Raw genomic sequence first — 18,096 nt, 5'->3', positions numbered from 1 at the left:
CTGGTCTCACATGTAATCCTTGACGTCAGGGCTGCCCGTTTCTCTGGGAATCACCAAGGCTTGCCCTGGTGTAGGTTCATAATCACCACATTTGAAAGTTTTGAGTGAGCTGCACAGAGTGTAAAAAAAGAAAAATCAGTGTGAGTCTTTTGTTCCTTTGGGGAAAAAAAATCATTCTATGCTAAGCCGTATCCTTTTTATTTTTATTTACTTTTGTTAAACCTCACTGGAGGATTTTTTTTTTTTCCCCATTGATTTTAGAGAAAGTGGAAGGGAGGCGGGGAGGAGAGAAGAGAGGGAAACATCGATGTGCGAGCCGTCACGTTAATAAAGTGCCTCCTGCACGTGCCCCGTTCTGGGAGGGGAATCCGAAACCCAGGCACCTGCTCTTGACCTGAATCGAACCCACGGCCCTTGTTCTCCGGCCGACGCTCTAGTCACTGAGCCACGCCGGCCAGCGCCGTATCCTTAATATTTAGTATAAACGAACTCAGATTTTTGAAATACACGCACTTGGCAAATTTCACTGGTGATACTCTTGGGCCCCAGGGCGATGGTTTTAAACTGAACCTTTAAAATGCTATTACACTCAATTTAAGTGAAAGTCTGTACATGTCCATTATAATTTTGACTACTTTACTAGAGAAAAGACATTGAGAGAGTATGTAAAATTCATGGAGTTGTCTTTGTGACTCCATCTAGGAATGAAGACAGGACGGTGTCCTTTATCTCACTTAGCCAGAATCATTTACAGATAAGCTTTCAATAAATACGGAGTCCACACTTCAGTGGCAGCACATAGATAAATCTTTGGACTTACTGCCCATAATGCAATATGCATGGTAATGCCTTATAAGTTTTTTGCAACATGAAAGATGTATAATTAAGGACTTGAAAACATTTTCTTCCCCACAGTCTTCCGTGTGTGTGTGTGTGTGTGTGTGTGTACACAATTTCATTTCCTGAGTCCAACAAAGATGTTATTTTTTAAAAAATATATGTTTTGTTGATTTTTTACAGAGAGGAAGGGAGAGGGATAGAGAGTTAGAAACATCAATGAGAGAGAAACATCAATCAGCTGCCTCCTGCACACCCCCTACTGGGGTTGTGCCCGCAACCAAGGTACCTGCCCTTGACTGGAATTGAACCTGAGACCCTTCAGTCAGCAGGCCGACGCTCTATCCATTGAGCCAACCCGGTCAGGGCCAAAGATGTTACTTGCCTTGACAATCAATCAGAGACTGCCACTAGAGTTGTACTAAAGGTATAAACTCAATGATCTTAAAAAACCTTCACACTGTGGGTGTGGCCCTTGTATCAAGGAGAAAGGCTACACCTGAAGTGTCACTGAACTTGAAACTGTGTTGACCTTTGCTTACTTAGATTCTGAACAGGTAAATGATTAAGAAACTGTAGTATCACAGTTCAGAAATGTGAATCTGGGGCCAGCTCACTGTACATCCCTTTCCCATGTTGTTTTAAACATCTTATAGAGCAAAGTGAACATTTTGCCCCAAATTCTTCCTGTTTGTCAGAGAGACCCAAGTACTAAAGTAAAAAATGTCAATATCCCTATCTTACTGTGTAGTACACTGATACATTGAGTAGAAATGCCAGTGTGAAGGGAACATGCTCCTATAGATGACGTATCTTAATACCAATAGTAAGCAAACGTCTTTATTGTTTACATTTTTCTGTTTATAAAAATTACAAATGTTGAATGCATAGAAAATTATTAAAAAGGAAAATCAAAAGAACCAATAAGCACTTTCACCATTCAGTGGTAACTCCATTAACACGTTAATGTAATTCTAATATTTTTCTAGGCGAACAAAATGGCAATCCATCTATATACCTTTTTAACTTAACATATTATAAGCATTTCCCATTCATTCTTAAATATTTTTAAGAGTCAGATTTTTTTAATTGTATAATATTCCCCTGCACGAATGCACTATTTTTTAAAACCAATTCCCTGATGGACATTTGAGTTGTTTCCAGAATTTTATTACTATAAAAAAGTCAGAAAAGAACATAAGTGTAAGTACACATTGCCACAGAAAACTTGGAAGACAGGGAACATTTTATAGGAAAATATAAACCATTTATAAGTCCATCACTCAAGTATAGTCATTGTTAATATTTAGGCAAATATTCTTTTAGCATTTTTTTCTGGACACATAAACATGGCATTATTATGCTGTGCATAGCGTTGTGCAACATGCTTTTAGGATATATCAACACTTTAACATGTCATTTGCTATTCTTCTGTATGATTTAATGGATACATGGTAGTTCATTGTATGAATATAATTTATTCAATTGTTCCATTAAAACTGAGCATTTAAGTTGCTCCTATGTTTTACCTATAAATACCTATAAAAACGTAGTTAATGAACATCTCTATAATAATGTATAACATTTTCTAAGATTTCTTTAGGAAAATGGTCCAAACTACATATGTATAAATGCATGCACATGTGTATATATACACATTTATGTATACTAGAGGCCCTATGTACAAAGATTCGTGCAAGAATGGGCCTTCCTTCCCCTGGCTGCCAGCACCGCTTCACTCTGGCCAGAGCTGCCTTTCTCCTCAGGCCCAGAGCCGCCTTTCCATCTTCCCACGCTGCCCAGAGGCCCAGAGGCTGGGGTGGTGTGGAATGCCTGAATGGTTGCCATGGCGACGATGCAAGCGTCCTGCCCCACCCCCAGCCACTCGGTGCCTGTGTATGCAAATTAACCCACCATCTTTGTTGGGTTGATTTGCATACTCACTCCTGATTGGCTGGTGGGTGTCACGAAGGCATGGTCGATTAGCATGTTACTCTTTTATTAGTGTAGATATGACACACACACATATATATATGATGTGTGCACATACATGTGTATGTATGTGTGTCTCCAAACCAAATTTCAAAAAGTATGTCCCAAATTACATTTCCACCAACAATGCATGAAAGTACCTACTTTTCTAAGACACACTAACAGTAACATAATTTTCTAAAGTGTTTGCACTTTGGTGGAGGAAAAGGCATACTATTCTGAAGAACATCCGCCTTCAAGAGATTCTAAAAATTCATTAGTGTAAAGTGAGTCAAAGCTTTAAAATTACTATTTCTCAGACTTTAAAACTGCTTCTTAGGCTGTGAAAATAAATAGAAATTTCATCCAAGTAAAGCCATCAAAATATTTCATTAAAATTCTATATACTATAGGAAGGCCAAAAAATATGAAATAAGGTTCCATTAATAAATTTTTGTTACATACTTCATAAATTAAAAAAACACACACTGTGGATAGAGAGTCACCTTGCAGACTGAGGGGTCCTGGGTTCAATTCTGATCAGGGGCACATGCCTGGGTTGCGGGCTCGATCCCCAGTGCGGGGCATGCGGGAGGTAGCTGATCAATGATTCTCTCTTATCATTGGTATTTCTCTCCCTTCCTCTCTGAAATCAATATAAATATATTTTTTAAAAAAACCCACACTATATACTAAAATATATATTACTTACTCTGATTCTTTGGATTATGTTACCGCACCAGTTAATTTTACCATAAAATATATATGTGAGAGCTGACATTCGGAAACCTAGCTGTCTTAATTGTTGGGCAGCAAATACTATGCGACGAGCAAGATTGGTGAGGAAGGCCTGTGCTGCTAGGTTCTCAGGGAAGATTGGTCTTCCCGAGTTTGTTTTCATTGGTAGCTTTTGAGGCTCTCATATTACACAGGATGCTGCCAGTTGTGCACTGCAAACACGCTTTGGAATAGTCCTGGCACATACTCAATACCTTCATTTAGGCTCAATGGAATACTTTTGGTTTGGCTTGTTAGGAAATATCTCAGACATATGAGAAAAAAATGCATTTCTTTCAAGCCATTGGACAATGCAGGCCTCTAGGGTTTCCCATGACTGTCCATATAAAGATGGCAAGAGTGAATTCACTGGAGCAACACTATGCTTTCACATTATAGAGTGAGCTTTGTAATATTCGAAGCTCATGAAATTTAAAGTACCACTGTGGTAATACACTTGATGCAATCAAAATCATATTCTCTGACTTTTTTGCCTTAATGTAAAATTTAACTCCAGGATTGAGTATAAGCAGATTGGGAGATTATTGTTGCAGCCATGATGCAAGCTAAACATGAATGAACTCAGTAGCTTCTTTCCCTCAAAATGCTAAGGTAAAGGAGAGTTGTAGAAGAAGGGGGAGCCAGCTGAGAGTTCTCTATGTCAAGCTGTCACCTTGCTGGGGACAGACTTATAGTGAGGCTTAGGAGGAGAAAGTGTGGAAAATTTAAGTCTCTTTTCCTACTACTCTCTTAAGGTCTGAGAAAAAGCACTTAAAAGAATTGAAACTTTTGAAATATTTCCCTGCCCACACCACCCAACCCCCCCCCCCCACTCTTTTCAGTTGTTCTTTTCCCAGACAGAGTCCCCTCTACTCAAATCTCCAGAGTGTATAACAATATTTTTTTTCTCTCCCAAGTGGAGCATTTCTTTCTCGGCATTTAAACTAATCTTACACAGTATTTCCCAAAGTGTGTTGCACAGAGCTCTAGCTGCATGGGATAGCAATAGATTTTGCCAGGACAAAAGTAGGGGAGGGATACTGTGGCCAAATTAGTTTGGGCAATAACATTAAATACAATATGATTTCTTGTGTGATCTGACAGTGTCCATTATGAATGGACTGCCAGAGTTGTAGTTTCCCTACCGTATGTGACTGTGGACTCTTTGTGGGTCTCTGAGAGTAAGCCAAGTCTCTCTTGTTCACTGTCTGGCATACACTGAACACTCAAATATTACTGAATGCATATATGGCTTTTCCACTCCTGATGTCCTCTGGCACAAGCTGGGCCAGGCCGCATGGCTACGGCGCCTTTCCCAGGAAGGAGTCCAGCTTCCACCAATGACATCTCTACCTTCCAAATCAGGGTGGAAACCTTCCTTGTTCCTTTTCTGCCCATCTTGTTGAAGGGAAGTGGAATTGGTATATATTTTCTTTTTAAATTTAGGAACCCAGTCTTTATACTTTAAGGACTGAGATTATTGCAATTGATAGAAATTACAAGAATTTAAAAGGAGGACAGATGGTTTCTAGTTTGAGTTTTCTGGATCATCTTCATAACATTGGTAGGATTGACACTGACTTTAATATTATGGTGGGATTTTAATAGGCAAACTGAGAAGGTAAAAGCAAGTAAAAAGGAAAGGCGTCAAGTCAGAAGAGCAGAGTGGGGACAAAATTAGTTTGTGGGAGAGGTTTATAAGAAGAGGTTAGCTAGAGGTAACTCTGGAAAACCCATGAGAAAGAAAAGGAAGGATAGCTGATGAAAGGCATTATGAAGGAAAAAGTAACTGGTGACCATTTAGAAGTGGGTGTTGAAGGAAAGAGCCAAATCCGTACATGGGTATACGGGAGACAGTGCAATGACCCAGGAAAGAAGTGAAGGTCAGGTAGGACAGTGGCTTCAAGACGGACAGAAGATGACACAATGGAGAAGGCAGTTTGGAGGGAAGGAATCAGGATTTGCAAACTGACTATGCAGAGGGTTAAGGCAAACTTATGGGCCTAGGATGCCCCAGATACCTGATCTGAGTAAGAGCCACACTGTAATTGGAAATAGAAGAGAAGAACCAGATTGAGAAGGGAAGGTCTTCAGTTCAGTGTCAGATGTGTTGAATGCCTGTCAGACATCTAGGAAGGCATATCTAGGAGGCATTTGGATAAATACGTCTGCAGCACAAGGTGAAGGCTTCTGATAAAGATTTAGGAGTTAAGTGGAAATGTGGTAAAAAGGGAAATCAGTGGGATGGTCTTAGGTCAGTGTGTGTGGTATATTCCCACATGCGTGGATGTGTGGGTCAGTTTATTCATTATATTCTTAAGATTGATATGTCGAGCTATCAGCATATCCACTATCAATAAAGAATTGATTTTTTTGTCTTGTTTACTTGTTGCAGGAAGCTTAATAATTTATTTTAGGAGCAAGGAAACAAAAAAGATTTCACTTGACCTTGCATGTCTTCTATATAGGGGAAGATAATTGGAAGAAAAAGGTAAATAATTAACGCTTTCATTCAAACCACCAAAAGCATGTTGGAATCTGAGTAAGCGGGATGGGCTGTCTTCCACGGATCAACTTCCCTTCTTACAAGCGGAACACTCGCTTTGGTCTGCACTGACACGTAGCAACTGTGGCTGCCCCATTTGTGTCAGAAGCCTTTTGTTTAAGGTTCTTACCTAGACCTTGCTATTTATTTTGCTGGATTAAGTTATCAAATTGCTGAATATAGCCTGAGAGTCTTCATTAGAAATAGTCTGCCAGATGATTTATAGGATAGTAGTGGGTTTTGTGTGTTTTTTAAGTTGATTCAGAGTGTATTGCATCATCACCTCCTCTTCTCTCCAGCTTTCTCTAAAGTCACCTTGATGTGACTTATTCAGAGAGAAGTCAGAGGGGTATTCTGCTCTTTTATAAATTAACTAGAGGCCCGGTGCACGAAATTCGTGCATGGGGTGGCGTGTGTCCCTCAGCCCATCCTGCACCCTCTCCAATCAGGGACCCCTCGAGGGATGTCCGACTGCCCGTTTAGGCCCGATCCCGTTAGGATCGGGCCTAAACGGGCAGTCGGACATCCCTCTCACAATTCAGGACTGCTGGCTCCCAACTCCTCACCTGCCTGCCTTCCTGATTGCCCCTAACCACTTCTGCCTGCCAGCCTGATTGATGCCTAACTGCTCCCCTGTTAGCCTGATTGCCCCTAACTGCCCTCCTCTGCAGACCTGGTCACTCCTAACTGCCCTCCCCTGCAGACTTGATCGCCCCCAACTGCCCTCCCCTGCTGGCCTGATCACCCACAACTGCCCTCCCTTGCAGACCTGGTCCCTCCCAACTGCCCTCCCCTGCTGGCCATCTTGTGACGGCCATCTTGTGTCCACATGGGGGCAGCCCTCTTGTGTGTTGGAGTGATGGTCAATTTACATATTACTCTTTTATTAGATAGGATAGAGGCCTGGTGCACATTTGGGGCCGGCTGGCTTGCCCTGAAGGCTGTCCCGGATCAGGGTGGGGGTTCCTTTGAGGTGTGGGGTGGCCTGGGTGAGGGGCCTGTGGTGGTTTGCAGGCCAGCCATTCCCCCCCCCCCCCCCCCCCCGGCGACCCAAGTGGAGGCCCTGGTATCTGAGATTTATTTATCTTCTATAATTGAAACTTTATAGCCTTGAGCGGAGGCCAGGGCGGGTGGAAAGCTTGGCTTCCTCCATTGCCGGGGAAACCCAAGCCTCCTGCTCACTCCATGGCTGCAGCCATTTTTGTTGGGATTTATTTATCTTCTATAATTGAAACTTTGTAGCCTTGAGTGGAGGCCTGGGCTGGCCAGGAAGCTTGGCTTCCTCCATTGCCAGGGGCAACCCTAGTCTCCTGCTCTCTGCAGCTCAGTGGCTGCCGCCGTTTTCTTTGGGATTTATTTATCTTCTATAATTGAAACTTTGTAGCCTTGAGTGGAGTCCAGGGCTGGCCAGGGTGTGTGGGAAGCTTGGCTTCCTCCATTGCCGGGGAAACCCAAGCCTCCTGCTCGCTCCGTGGACACTGCCATCTTGATTGGGTTAATTTGCATACTCGTTCCTGATTGGCTGGTGGGCGTGGCTTGTGGGTGTAGCGGAGGTATGGTCAATTCGCATATTACTCTTTTATTAGATAGGATAAGCTACATAGAATTATATTTTTAATGTGCTGGGCCTGGAAAAAGGCTTATTAACATAGCACAGCAAGGCCCCCAGGGAAAAGTGGTTTACCTCAGCGCCTTTGCCTGGCGTGGTAATTATTCAGAACAGACCCAGCAGTCACTTTTGAACGTACTGTGCTATTAGCCAGGCTTTCCACATTAATTTGCAACACAATTCAGCTGATTTTAAAAAGGAAAAGTTTAATCACTGAATAAAACCTCCCCAAAGAAGTTGTGATCTAAAATTGTTTTATACTGCTCTCTCATATATCTCCTTTTCAAATTTGCATATATATAAAACTTTAGTAACTTTGGATGGAATTTAACATATATATATATATATATATATATATATATATATATATATAATTGATTTCAGAGAGGAAGGGAGAGGGAGAGAGAGATAGAAACATCAATGTTGAGAGAGAATCACTGATTAGCTGCCTCCTGCATGGCCCACAACGCAGGCATATGCCCTGACCGGGAATTGAACCGTGACCTACTGGTTCATAGGTTAACACTGAGCCATGCCAGCCAGGTGAATTTAGCATATTTAAATAGGAGCTATTGAGTCATACAGGAGTTCATGAGAAAAATGTTATTTTTAAAAATTGTTATATCACTTATAGCATTGACACACAAATTTTAAAAAATTAATTGTGTTCTAGTACAGATATTTGTGTCTGAATGAATTTTGAAGTCTATTGGTTGTGGAAGGTGCTACATCATAAAGCATAGTCAGGCTCACCTAAGCCTGGACCTACCATGGCACCCTGGTTGAGACTCTGCTTCCTGATCTTGGGTTGGTTTATAGCCCTTGACTTTGGAGCACTCTGTGCAAAGCTGTTTTGGGGACCTAGGCATCTGGTGTGGTCACAGGATGGAAGGATCTTAACCAATCGAGTGGAGCCTACATGGTCTGAATGCTGGATTCACAGTGTTGTCAATCCTAGAATGTCCTTTTTTGTAAGATATGCGAATGAAGTGTTGGTGTCTCCACCAAGAAGTGACAAATACATTTGGGACTTTTTCTTTTGGTTGATTAAAGTTGCATGTACTATGTGAGAAAGGAAGGAAGGAAGGAAAGAAGGAAGGGAAGGAGAGAGGGAGGGAGGGAGGAAGGAAAGAAGGAAGGAAGGAAAAGAAAAGAATAGCTAGCTTTCCAGAATTTAAGAAAATAGAATGAGGTGTATCCTAATCCCATTATGTAAATTTCAAGGGAGTTTCAAATATATTACTACACATGACCTAGCCCTTCTGTCTCCTCCCAGCCCTATGAAGAGGCCCGATGTGCTTTGGTAACCAGGTTTCATAGATGAGGGCACCGAGAGTGGTAGGTTTTGTAATTTGTGCAAGTACACAGAAGAGGCTAAAGACTAATTAGAATCTAGGAAGTTTTACTCTTAGAAGGGAAATTCCCCCATAAAATCATATTGGTTCTACCATTTAGAAATAACAGTGCACATTCTGTAACTCTTCTTGTCAATTCGTGTCGCTTGACCTACACCAATATCTGTCCAGATTACTGTAGCTGCATGGGTTTGCCGTGATTAACACTCACTGACAGGACCAGCAAACACACCACACAGAGACATTTCCGACACTGTTACGTTCCATTTTTAAAGTACAGGATCTCTGAATTTTCAAGCACAACCTCTTGTAAAGAGAGATGGGGAAAGGATTGAAAATTCTCCGCTCTCTTGGGCGCTGGGGCATAGAGCAGAGAGTGGTAAAGTGTTTGGAAACCTAGCCCACGGCTATTAGGAACATGTAATTCAACTCCCTCCTCACCCTCACCTTCCACACACAGAGGCGCGCGCGCGCGCGCACACACACACGCACACACACACACACACACTTATATTCCCAAATTAGTTAACTGGCTTATTTCTGAGGTGAGACTAAGCTGCAACATCCTTGCAGAGTGACTTTTCCTTTTCCTCTGCTTCTGGAAGAAATCAGAAGCCAGAAGAATCCAGAGGAAATGGGGCAGCTGACAAAACATGGGATTGGAACTTGGTGCAGCTTACTAGAAAACCTTAGTACCCCAGCAAGGTGTACAGGTTTCTTTAATCCTGGTGTATTTGCAATTCCCTGCAATCTGCACGGTGTTAGAAATTTCAATGCACTAGTTAAATTATGATCACGGAAACTCATCTGTAATTACTTATTGAAGAATAAATTCTTGGCTGAGACTTTTTTGAGTAACTTTTTATTTTGAAATAATTTCAAACTTACAGAAAAGTTACATGAATAGTACAATGAACTCCTAGAAACACTTTACCCAGACCCACCAATGGTTTACATTTTGTCCTATTTCCTCTCTCTCCCTTCCCCCTTCAATGTCTCTCTCTCTCAAGTATATTGAAACACTGTTTCCCTTTACCTCAGCATTCAGTATATATTTCTTAAGTACATGAACATTCTCCAACAACCACAATGCAGTTATCAAAACCAGGAAATTTAATATTGATATAATATAATTACCTAATCCACAGTCATAATCAAATTCATCAATTAACCACAAAATGTCCTTTTTTAAAAATAAATCTTTATTGTTCAGATTATTACAATTGTTCCTCTTTTTCCCCCCCAAAGCTCCCCTCAACCCAGATCCCACCCCACCCTCTGTCCTAACTCCTCCCACTGTCCTCATCCATAGGTGTACGACTTTTGTCCAGTTTCTTCCTGCACCCCGCACACCCCTTTCCCCTCAGAGAATTGTCAGTCCACTCCCTTTCTATGCCCCTGATTCTATTATATTCACCAGTTTATTCTGTTCATCAGACTTTTTATTCACTTGATTTTTAGATTCACTTGTTGATAGATATGTATTTGTTGTTCATAATTTTTATCTTTACTTTTTTCTTCTTCTTCCTCTTCTTAAAGAATACCTTTCAGCATTTCATATAATACTGGTTTGGCGGCGATGAACTCCTTTAGCTTTTGCTTATCTGTGAAGCTCTTAATCTGACCTTCAATTCTGAATGATAGCTTTGCTGGGTAGAGTAATCTTGGTTGTAGGTTCTTGCTTTTCATCACTTTGAATAGTTCTTGCCACTCCCATCTGGCCTGCATAGTTTCTGTTGAGAAATCAGCTAACAATCATATGGGTGCTCCCTTGTAGGTAACTAACTGTTTTTCTCTTGCTGCTTTTAATATTCTCTCTTTGTCTTTTGCCCTTGGCATTTTAATTATGATGTGTCTTGGTGTGGTCCTCTTTGGATTCCTCTTGTTTGGGGTTCTCTGTCCTTCCTGGACTCGTAAGTCTATTTCTTTCACCAGGTGGGGGAAGTTTTCTGTCATTATTTCTTCAAATAGGTTTTCAGTATCTTGCTCTCTCTCTTCTTCTGGCACCCCCATAATTCAGATGTTGGTATACTTGAAGTTGTCCCAGAGGCTCCTTACACCATCTTCATATTTTTGGATTCTTTTTTCTTTTTGCTTTTCTGGTTGGGTGTTTTTTGCTTCTTTGTATTTCAAATCTTTGACTTGATTCTTGGGATCCTCTAGTCTGCTGTTGGATCTCTGTATATTATTCTTTATTTCAGTCAGTGTATACTTAATTTCTAGTTGGTCCTTTTTCATATCCTCGAGGGTCTCGCTAAATTTATCGGCCTTTTCTAGAAAATTCTTGAAAAACCTTATAACCGTGGTTTTGAACTCTGTATCCAGTCATTTGCTTTCCTCCATTTCTTTCATTTGTGACCTATTTCTTTGTCTCCACATTTTGGCTGCTTCCCTGAGTTGATAGAGTGGCTTTGTGTGCTAGGTGTCCTCTAGGGCCCAGTGGCTCAACCTCCCCAGTTACCTGAGGTGGACACTCTTGGTGCACCCCTTTGTGGGCTGTGTGCACAGTCTTGTTGTAGTTAAGCCTTTATTGTTGTTGGTATCACTGGGGGGAATTGACCTCCAGGCCAATTGGCTGTGAGGATCAGCTGTGTCTACACTGGGAGAACTTCTGTGCTGGAAACACCCTTATGAGACAAGACTTGCAAAAGCCTCTGTGCTCAGCTTGGATGGGGCGGAGTCTCAGGGCAGAGCCAACAGCGATGACTTCCCATCAGCCCTGCCCTAAGAGGACCCCATGTCTCAGTCTCCTGCAGTAATTGCTGCAAGCACCTCTGAGAGAAAGCCGCCCTCGAGTTTCACCCACTGCCAGACAGTCCAGTTTCTCCCTGAATGAGTCTGGGTCCCCAGAGTCTTGCCTGGAACTGGAGTTCAGAGCTGTCGGGAGCTTTTGTCTCCCTCCTGCTTGAAAAAGCCAGCCGCATACTCAGTTTCCAGCCCTCTCCACGCAAGCCTCTGTACCTCTGCCTTCTGCAGCTCCTGTGAGTCTCAGTGTGCTTTTCTCTTTCCTTCTAGTTGTAGAATTTCCACTCAGCCAGCCTTCCTGTGGTTCTGGATGATGTCTGTTTTGTCTTTTAGTTGTAGTTTTGAAATTGTTGTGCGAGACAGCAGTTTAGGTGTTTACCTATGCCGCCATCTTGGTTTTCTCCACAAAATGTCCTTTTGAGCTATTTTTTCACAGTCCAGATCCATTATTGCTTTTAGTGTCATGTCTCTTTAGACTCCTTTAAACTAAACAGTCCCTTGGTCTTTTTTTGTCTTTCATAACCTGATACACACACACACACACACACACACACACACACACACACACACTAGAGGGCCAGTGCACGAATTTGTGCATGGGTGGGGTCCCTCTGGGTCGTCTGCAGGGATCGGGTTGAAACCTGCAGTCCAATGCTGCCTGCAGCTCCTACCTGCCACTCCTGCTAATTCCGGCCCCACTGTGCCTGCTGCAGGCTCACGCCCAATCAGTCCAGATAGGGAGAGGCTCGTGCTGCTGCAGCAGCGCTTGCCAGCCATGAGCCCTGCGTATGGCACCTTCCCAAGGGGCGTTGCCTGTGGGATCAGGCTGAAACCAGCTCTCTGACATCCCCCAAGGGATCCCGGATTGCAAGAGGGAAGGCCAGGCTGAGGGACCCCACCAGTGCATGATTGGGCCAGGGAGGGACTGCAGGAGGGCTCCAGGTTGTGTCTGTCCCATCTCGCTCAGTCCCGATTGTTTGGACCCCAGCAGCAAGCTAACCTACCAGTCGGAGCATCTGCCCCTGGTGGTCAGTGCACATCATAGTGACTGTTTGACCAGTTGACTGTCTGCCCCCAGGTGGTCAATGCACATCATAGTGAGCGGTTGAGCAGCCTTAGCATATCATTAGTATATTACGCTTTGATTGGTTGTTTGGTTGTTCTGCCCTTCAATCTAGTTGCATATTACTCTTTTATTATATAGGATATTTATATTTATTTTTGGTTACTTCTCACCTGAGGATATTTTTCTATTGATTTTTAGAGAGGGTGGAAGGGAAGGGGAGAGATAGAGAGAAACATCGATGTAAGAAAGACACATAGATTGGTTGCCTTCTGCAGGTGCCCTGACAGGGGACCGGGCAGTGCATAGAGCCTAAAACTTAGGTACATGCTCTTGATCAGAATTGAACCCATGACCCTTCAGTCCGTGGCCCAACACCCTATCCACTGAGCCAAACCGGCTAGAGCTATTCATTCATTTTTATCAGACTAAGGATTCATGGATTTTTATTTCATTCAGTGAGTTATAATTCCACTGTTTATTTTGATGTTCCAATTCTCCCAGATTTGGCTAGTGGTAGTCCCCTCAAGCAGACTCCTGTGTCTTTGTTACTTGTTCCCATGATTCTTTGAGAACTTTCTTACTTTTTGGCACACTGAGATGCTCCAGGATTATTTTGGACTTTTCCTGACCCCACATTGGAATCAGCCATTTCTCTAAGGAGTCCTGGTTCCTTTGAATGGAGAGTGATATTTAAAAATGATCATCTGGGAACTATCATATTTTTCCGTGTATAAGACGTTATTTTTTAAAAATCATTAGACTGAAAATTGAGGGGCATCTTATACACGGAAGTCAGCCGAAGAGGAGCCAACGGGGTGCGTAGCTGCCTGTACCTTGTCAGACAGGCTTCCTCCAATCACGAGCCTTATTGTTACTGATATCAGCTGATGCCGTAATTGGAGGTGGAGGTGGAGAGTGTGCAGATGGAACAGGGACCCGAGCTTTCTGAGCCCATAAAAATGTCAAAAAATAAAAAGATAAGTACCAGTAAGCGATTGTCTTACTCTGCAAAATTCAAACTGAATGTAATCAGCTATGCAAAAGAGCATGGAAATAGAGCTACAGAGAGACAATTTGGACCTCCTCCCACTGAGTGTATGATCAGACATTGGAGAAAACAGGAAGAACAACTCCTTAAGATGCCAAAAAAGAAGAAGGCCTTAAGAGGGGAAACCAGAAAAATGTTTAAAATATTGATTTCTTAATTTGGGGGGGGCATCTTATACATGGGGGCATCTTATACATGGAAAAATATGGTAATTGTGTTCATTGCTACATGCTTATCATGCATCCAGTCCTACTCAGGAGACAAAGCTAGGAAACATATGTCTCTGTGTATTTTTATATCTATCTACCTTATCTAGATGAAAATCATTGAATTTATCCTAAACCTGCATTTATATATTCTAAACTTCCCCCTTTACAAATTTAGAATTCTCTTCCCCAACAGTGAGAAAGCTGCTTTCCACTACTTTTTTTACTGACTCAAGCAAGCATATAGAGAAGGTTGTTCCTGAATTGCTAACCCATGCCCTGCAACAACACAAAACTACTTACTAGAGCTCAATATTGATTAACAGTTATTTTTAGAGAAATCTGTATACAGCAAATGCACAAATCTTAACAGGCACAATTCAATGAATTATGATCTTTGTCATCCACACTTCTATGAAGATAAAGATTGTTTTCAATCATCCCAGAAAGTTCCCTCCCTGAGTCAACAGCCTCTCCAGGCAGACACTTCTGGTTGTATTTCTTACATAGGTTAGTTTTCTTGGCTGAGTTTTTATCAAGTAATTTTTGTATGCTGAGAGATTTTTAAAAGAAATTCAAAAATATTTTAATTTCTTATAGCTGGATGTTGAGCTATGACATAGTATTTTTTTAAAATATATTTTTATTGATTTCAGAGAGGAAGGGAGAGGGAGAGAGATAGAAACATCAGTGATGAGAGAGAATCATTGACTGGCTGCCTCCTGCACACCCCCTACTGGGGATTGAGCCCCCAACCGGGGCATGTGCCCTTGACCAGAATCGAACCTGGGACTCTTTAGTCTGCAGGCCGACTGCTCTATCCACTAAGCCAAACCAGCTAGGGCTAAGACACAGTATTTTAAAAGTAAATTAATGTATATAATACACCCTTGCCCAGCCAGTATGTGTCAGTGGTTGAGCTTCAACCTATGAACCAGGAGATCATGGTTCGATTCCCGGTCAGGGCATATGCCCAGGTTGTGGACTCAATCCCCAGTGTGGGTTGTGCAGAGGGAAGCCAATCAATGATTCTCTCTCATCATTGATGTTTCTTTCTCTCCCTCTCCTTTCCTCTCTGAAATAAATAAAAATATATTTAAAAAAATACACCTTTGAACCAAATGAAATCCAGATCCTTACTATGGTCTCTGCTCTTGAAACTCCTTTTCCCAGTCTCTCTCTGGTTCACTAGACTTCAGCCACACTGGACACCTTTCAGGTTCTCAGCCACATGAAGTTATTCTCCACCTTAGAGGTTGTGCACCCTCTGCTAGAACACATTTTCCTTAATCTTCACCTGTCTTGGTTTTTCCTCGTCATTTAGATCTCAGCAAACCATCACCTCCTCTAAGAGATTGTCCTTGACTGCTATACTTAATGCTGCTCACCACTTTTCCCGAGTCATTCTCTGTCACACCCTGTTTTATTTTGTATAGAGCTCCCATCATGCTCCTAATTTATTTATTTACTTATTCAGTTATCTATTTGTATATCTATTTATTTATTTTGTCATTGTTATTTTCTCAGCACATAGAATAATACCTAGCAAGTGTGTGTGTGTTATTTGTTGGGTGAATAAATGATCTAATAATTTAGCTTGGTGATCTTTATGATATACCTTCCTTAATCCCTGAGGATCTCAAAGAACAACATATTTTCCTAACACAAATTATTAATGAATATAAGCCAACATTTTTGTCCTTTCTTTTATATTTTTTACTTTGCTTACTCTTCCTATCAGTAATACAATAATACAATAATACTATCATACTGTGATAGGACTACACATAAAAATTATATATTTATTGTTTTTTGTTCTTTTTTTGAGCAATTGCTCAGAAAAAGTACCTCCACTTTGAAGTGATGGAAATATTAAATGTAAACATTTTTGCTTACGTAAGCATATGCTAAGTTAGAGCCATAAAAAATGCTCTTCTCAAAAATGGGCCTTAAACTTGGCCAAAGGTTGCTTCACCTGGCAGATTGCTCAGAGCCTTCCTTTGCATGGAAATGAAACTGGGCTTTGTCCCTGGAGTAACATAAATAAGAAAGAATGTGCCATCAGGGACAGGAGCTGGGGCTCTGGGACATGCTCCTCTGCTCTGTGACGGAACACAGCTGCTCCCGCTCACAGGGGCAGTTCCCGACAAGCCCGGAGTTGGTTTTGTGATTATCGACTTGTTGCTCGACCACTTTGTGGTGAAGAGAGTGGTAGCTCATAAATGGGTTTATTTTTGCTCATCCACAGTTCACATATTTTTAATTATGGCACCTGAGTGTGGATGGAGACTCATTTTAAGAAATGTAACGGATATAATTACACAGTTGATTGTTTTCTGTGGGAGTAGAAACATAAGGGCTGTCAGAAGAGACAACATGGACTTTGTTTGTGTGTGTTTGTTTCCAAGGAGCATAGCAGCCACTGATCATGAACCAACAGATGCCAGGAAATCCTTCCCTTGTTTTGATGAGCCCAACAAAAAGGCAACTTATACAATATCTATCGTCCACCCCAAAGACTATAAGGCACTTTCAAATATGCCAGTACAGGTGAGTATTTTTGGAAAATTGTTTGTTTATGAATATAGTTAGTTTAAAATATCAGGTAAATTATCTGATTTGCTATGAAAGAACACCACTGAATTCTAAAATTAAATGTGCTCTAATAGCTTATTTAGAGGTTTCAGAGTACATTTCCTTTGAATTCCCAGAAGTCTTTATCATAAATATTCCTCAAAAAAACCACAAGAACAAACTAAAACAAACAAAATCTTAAGAGGATTAAAAGTGAACTGCCACCAGTTATCTATGCCCCAGTGTGAATTAGTTTATCAACTTTTCTTCCAGTGTCAGGCACCTGAGCAATTGAGTTTTGATTGGAGAAGAAAGATGACAGGATAAACTTAACGTTTGAAATGCCAATGCAGAAGACTGGATCAGAGTAAAATGTTATTAGAATGTCTTGGCATGGAAGGTAGAAGGTGAAGGTGGGAGAAAAAAGAATGCTAACTTTAGTAGCTTCTGCTGAAGACCTCCCCATGTGACCTTTAACTTTTGCAGAATATACTTCTGGAAATCCTGGAAAGAAGAGACTATTCTGAATCATTAGGAGATCAAAACTAACGCCAGTAGGTTTTTATTGCAGAGCTTATTACTTCCCTGGAGCTCCAATGCTCCCATACAAGCACATATGTACACACGCTTGCCCTGTGAACGACACATCATTTCTAATTCAGCCTCCCTTGCTTAATCCCTTTTTAAAGTTTCTCACTGGCCTGTGACTTACTGTGCGGCTGCAGGGCAAGTGGGAAAGTATAAACAATGGGTAGCAGGAGTTGGGCAAGGATTCATAGATGGAGTATTAGGACTGGTGATTGGCAGTGAGGGAAGCAAAGCTGGCGTGGAGAGAAAACCAGACAGATGGGATCAGTAGTTGCACCAAGCAATGGAATCCTCTCTTCCCACAGTGGGAAGTGACTTTAGTGACCATCCCTTGGGTCTGTGTTGTAGACAACCAGACATGAGAAAGAGAACCCAGCATCCTGCTATGCCTGGTACAGCTATTGCCCTCCTGCACATGCACAAATCAGCTAATACCTACTCAGTTCTTCCTCTCTGCAAGGCTTTGAACACTAGCCTTGTCTTCTTTAAGAAATCACGGTATCTCCTCAAATATTATGGTCAGTGGGGGAAGAAAGGGGAACATATGAATACTTGCAACAATAAAGATTTAAAAAATACTATGGTCAAGACTGTGTGCTTTATGTTGAAAGATAACTAACTCCTGTCCAGTTTATATCACAGCCAAAATTATATTTCCCTGAGAAGCTTTATACAGTGTATAGTTCAATCACTCTTTCACAGTAATGAAAATAAAATAAAATGTCCTATAGCCTTTTCAACAACACCATTTTACCCCTAAAAAGAAATTTTACCC

At 41.6% G+C, this 18,096-nt stretch overlaps 1 protein-coding gene across 2 annotated transcripts in view; it reads left to right on the top strand.

Annotated features, from left to right (window-relative positions):
* The window catches only part of ENPEP (glutamyl aminopeptidase), an 85,779-nt gene that overhangs the window by 879 nt on the left and 66,804 nt on the right, over window positions 1-18,096 (top strand). For both annotated transcript variants that reach the window (XM_054722936.1, XM_008150311.3), the window contains exon 2: window positions 16,568-16,709. In XM_054722936.1, the coding sequence (XP_054578911.1) occupies window positions 16,568-16,709 (142 nt within the window). The remainder of the gene's footprint in view (window positions 1-16,567; window positions 16,710-18,096) is intronic.

Source organism: Eptesicus fuscus, chromosome 2 (assembly GCF_027574615.1).
Source record: "Eptesicus fuscus isolate TK198812 chromosome 2, DD_ASM_mEF_20220401, whole genome shotgun sequence".
NCBI lineage: Eukaryota > Metazoa > Chordata > Mammalia > Chiroptera > Vespertilionidae > Eptesicus > Eptesicus fuscus.
Note: the sequence above shows the minus strand (reverse complement) of the source record. Positions and strands in the feature narration are given on the sequence as shown.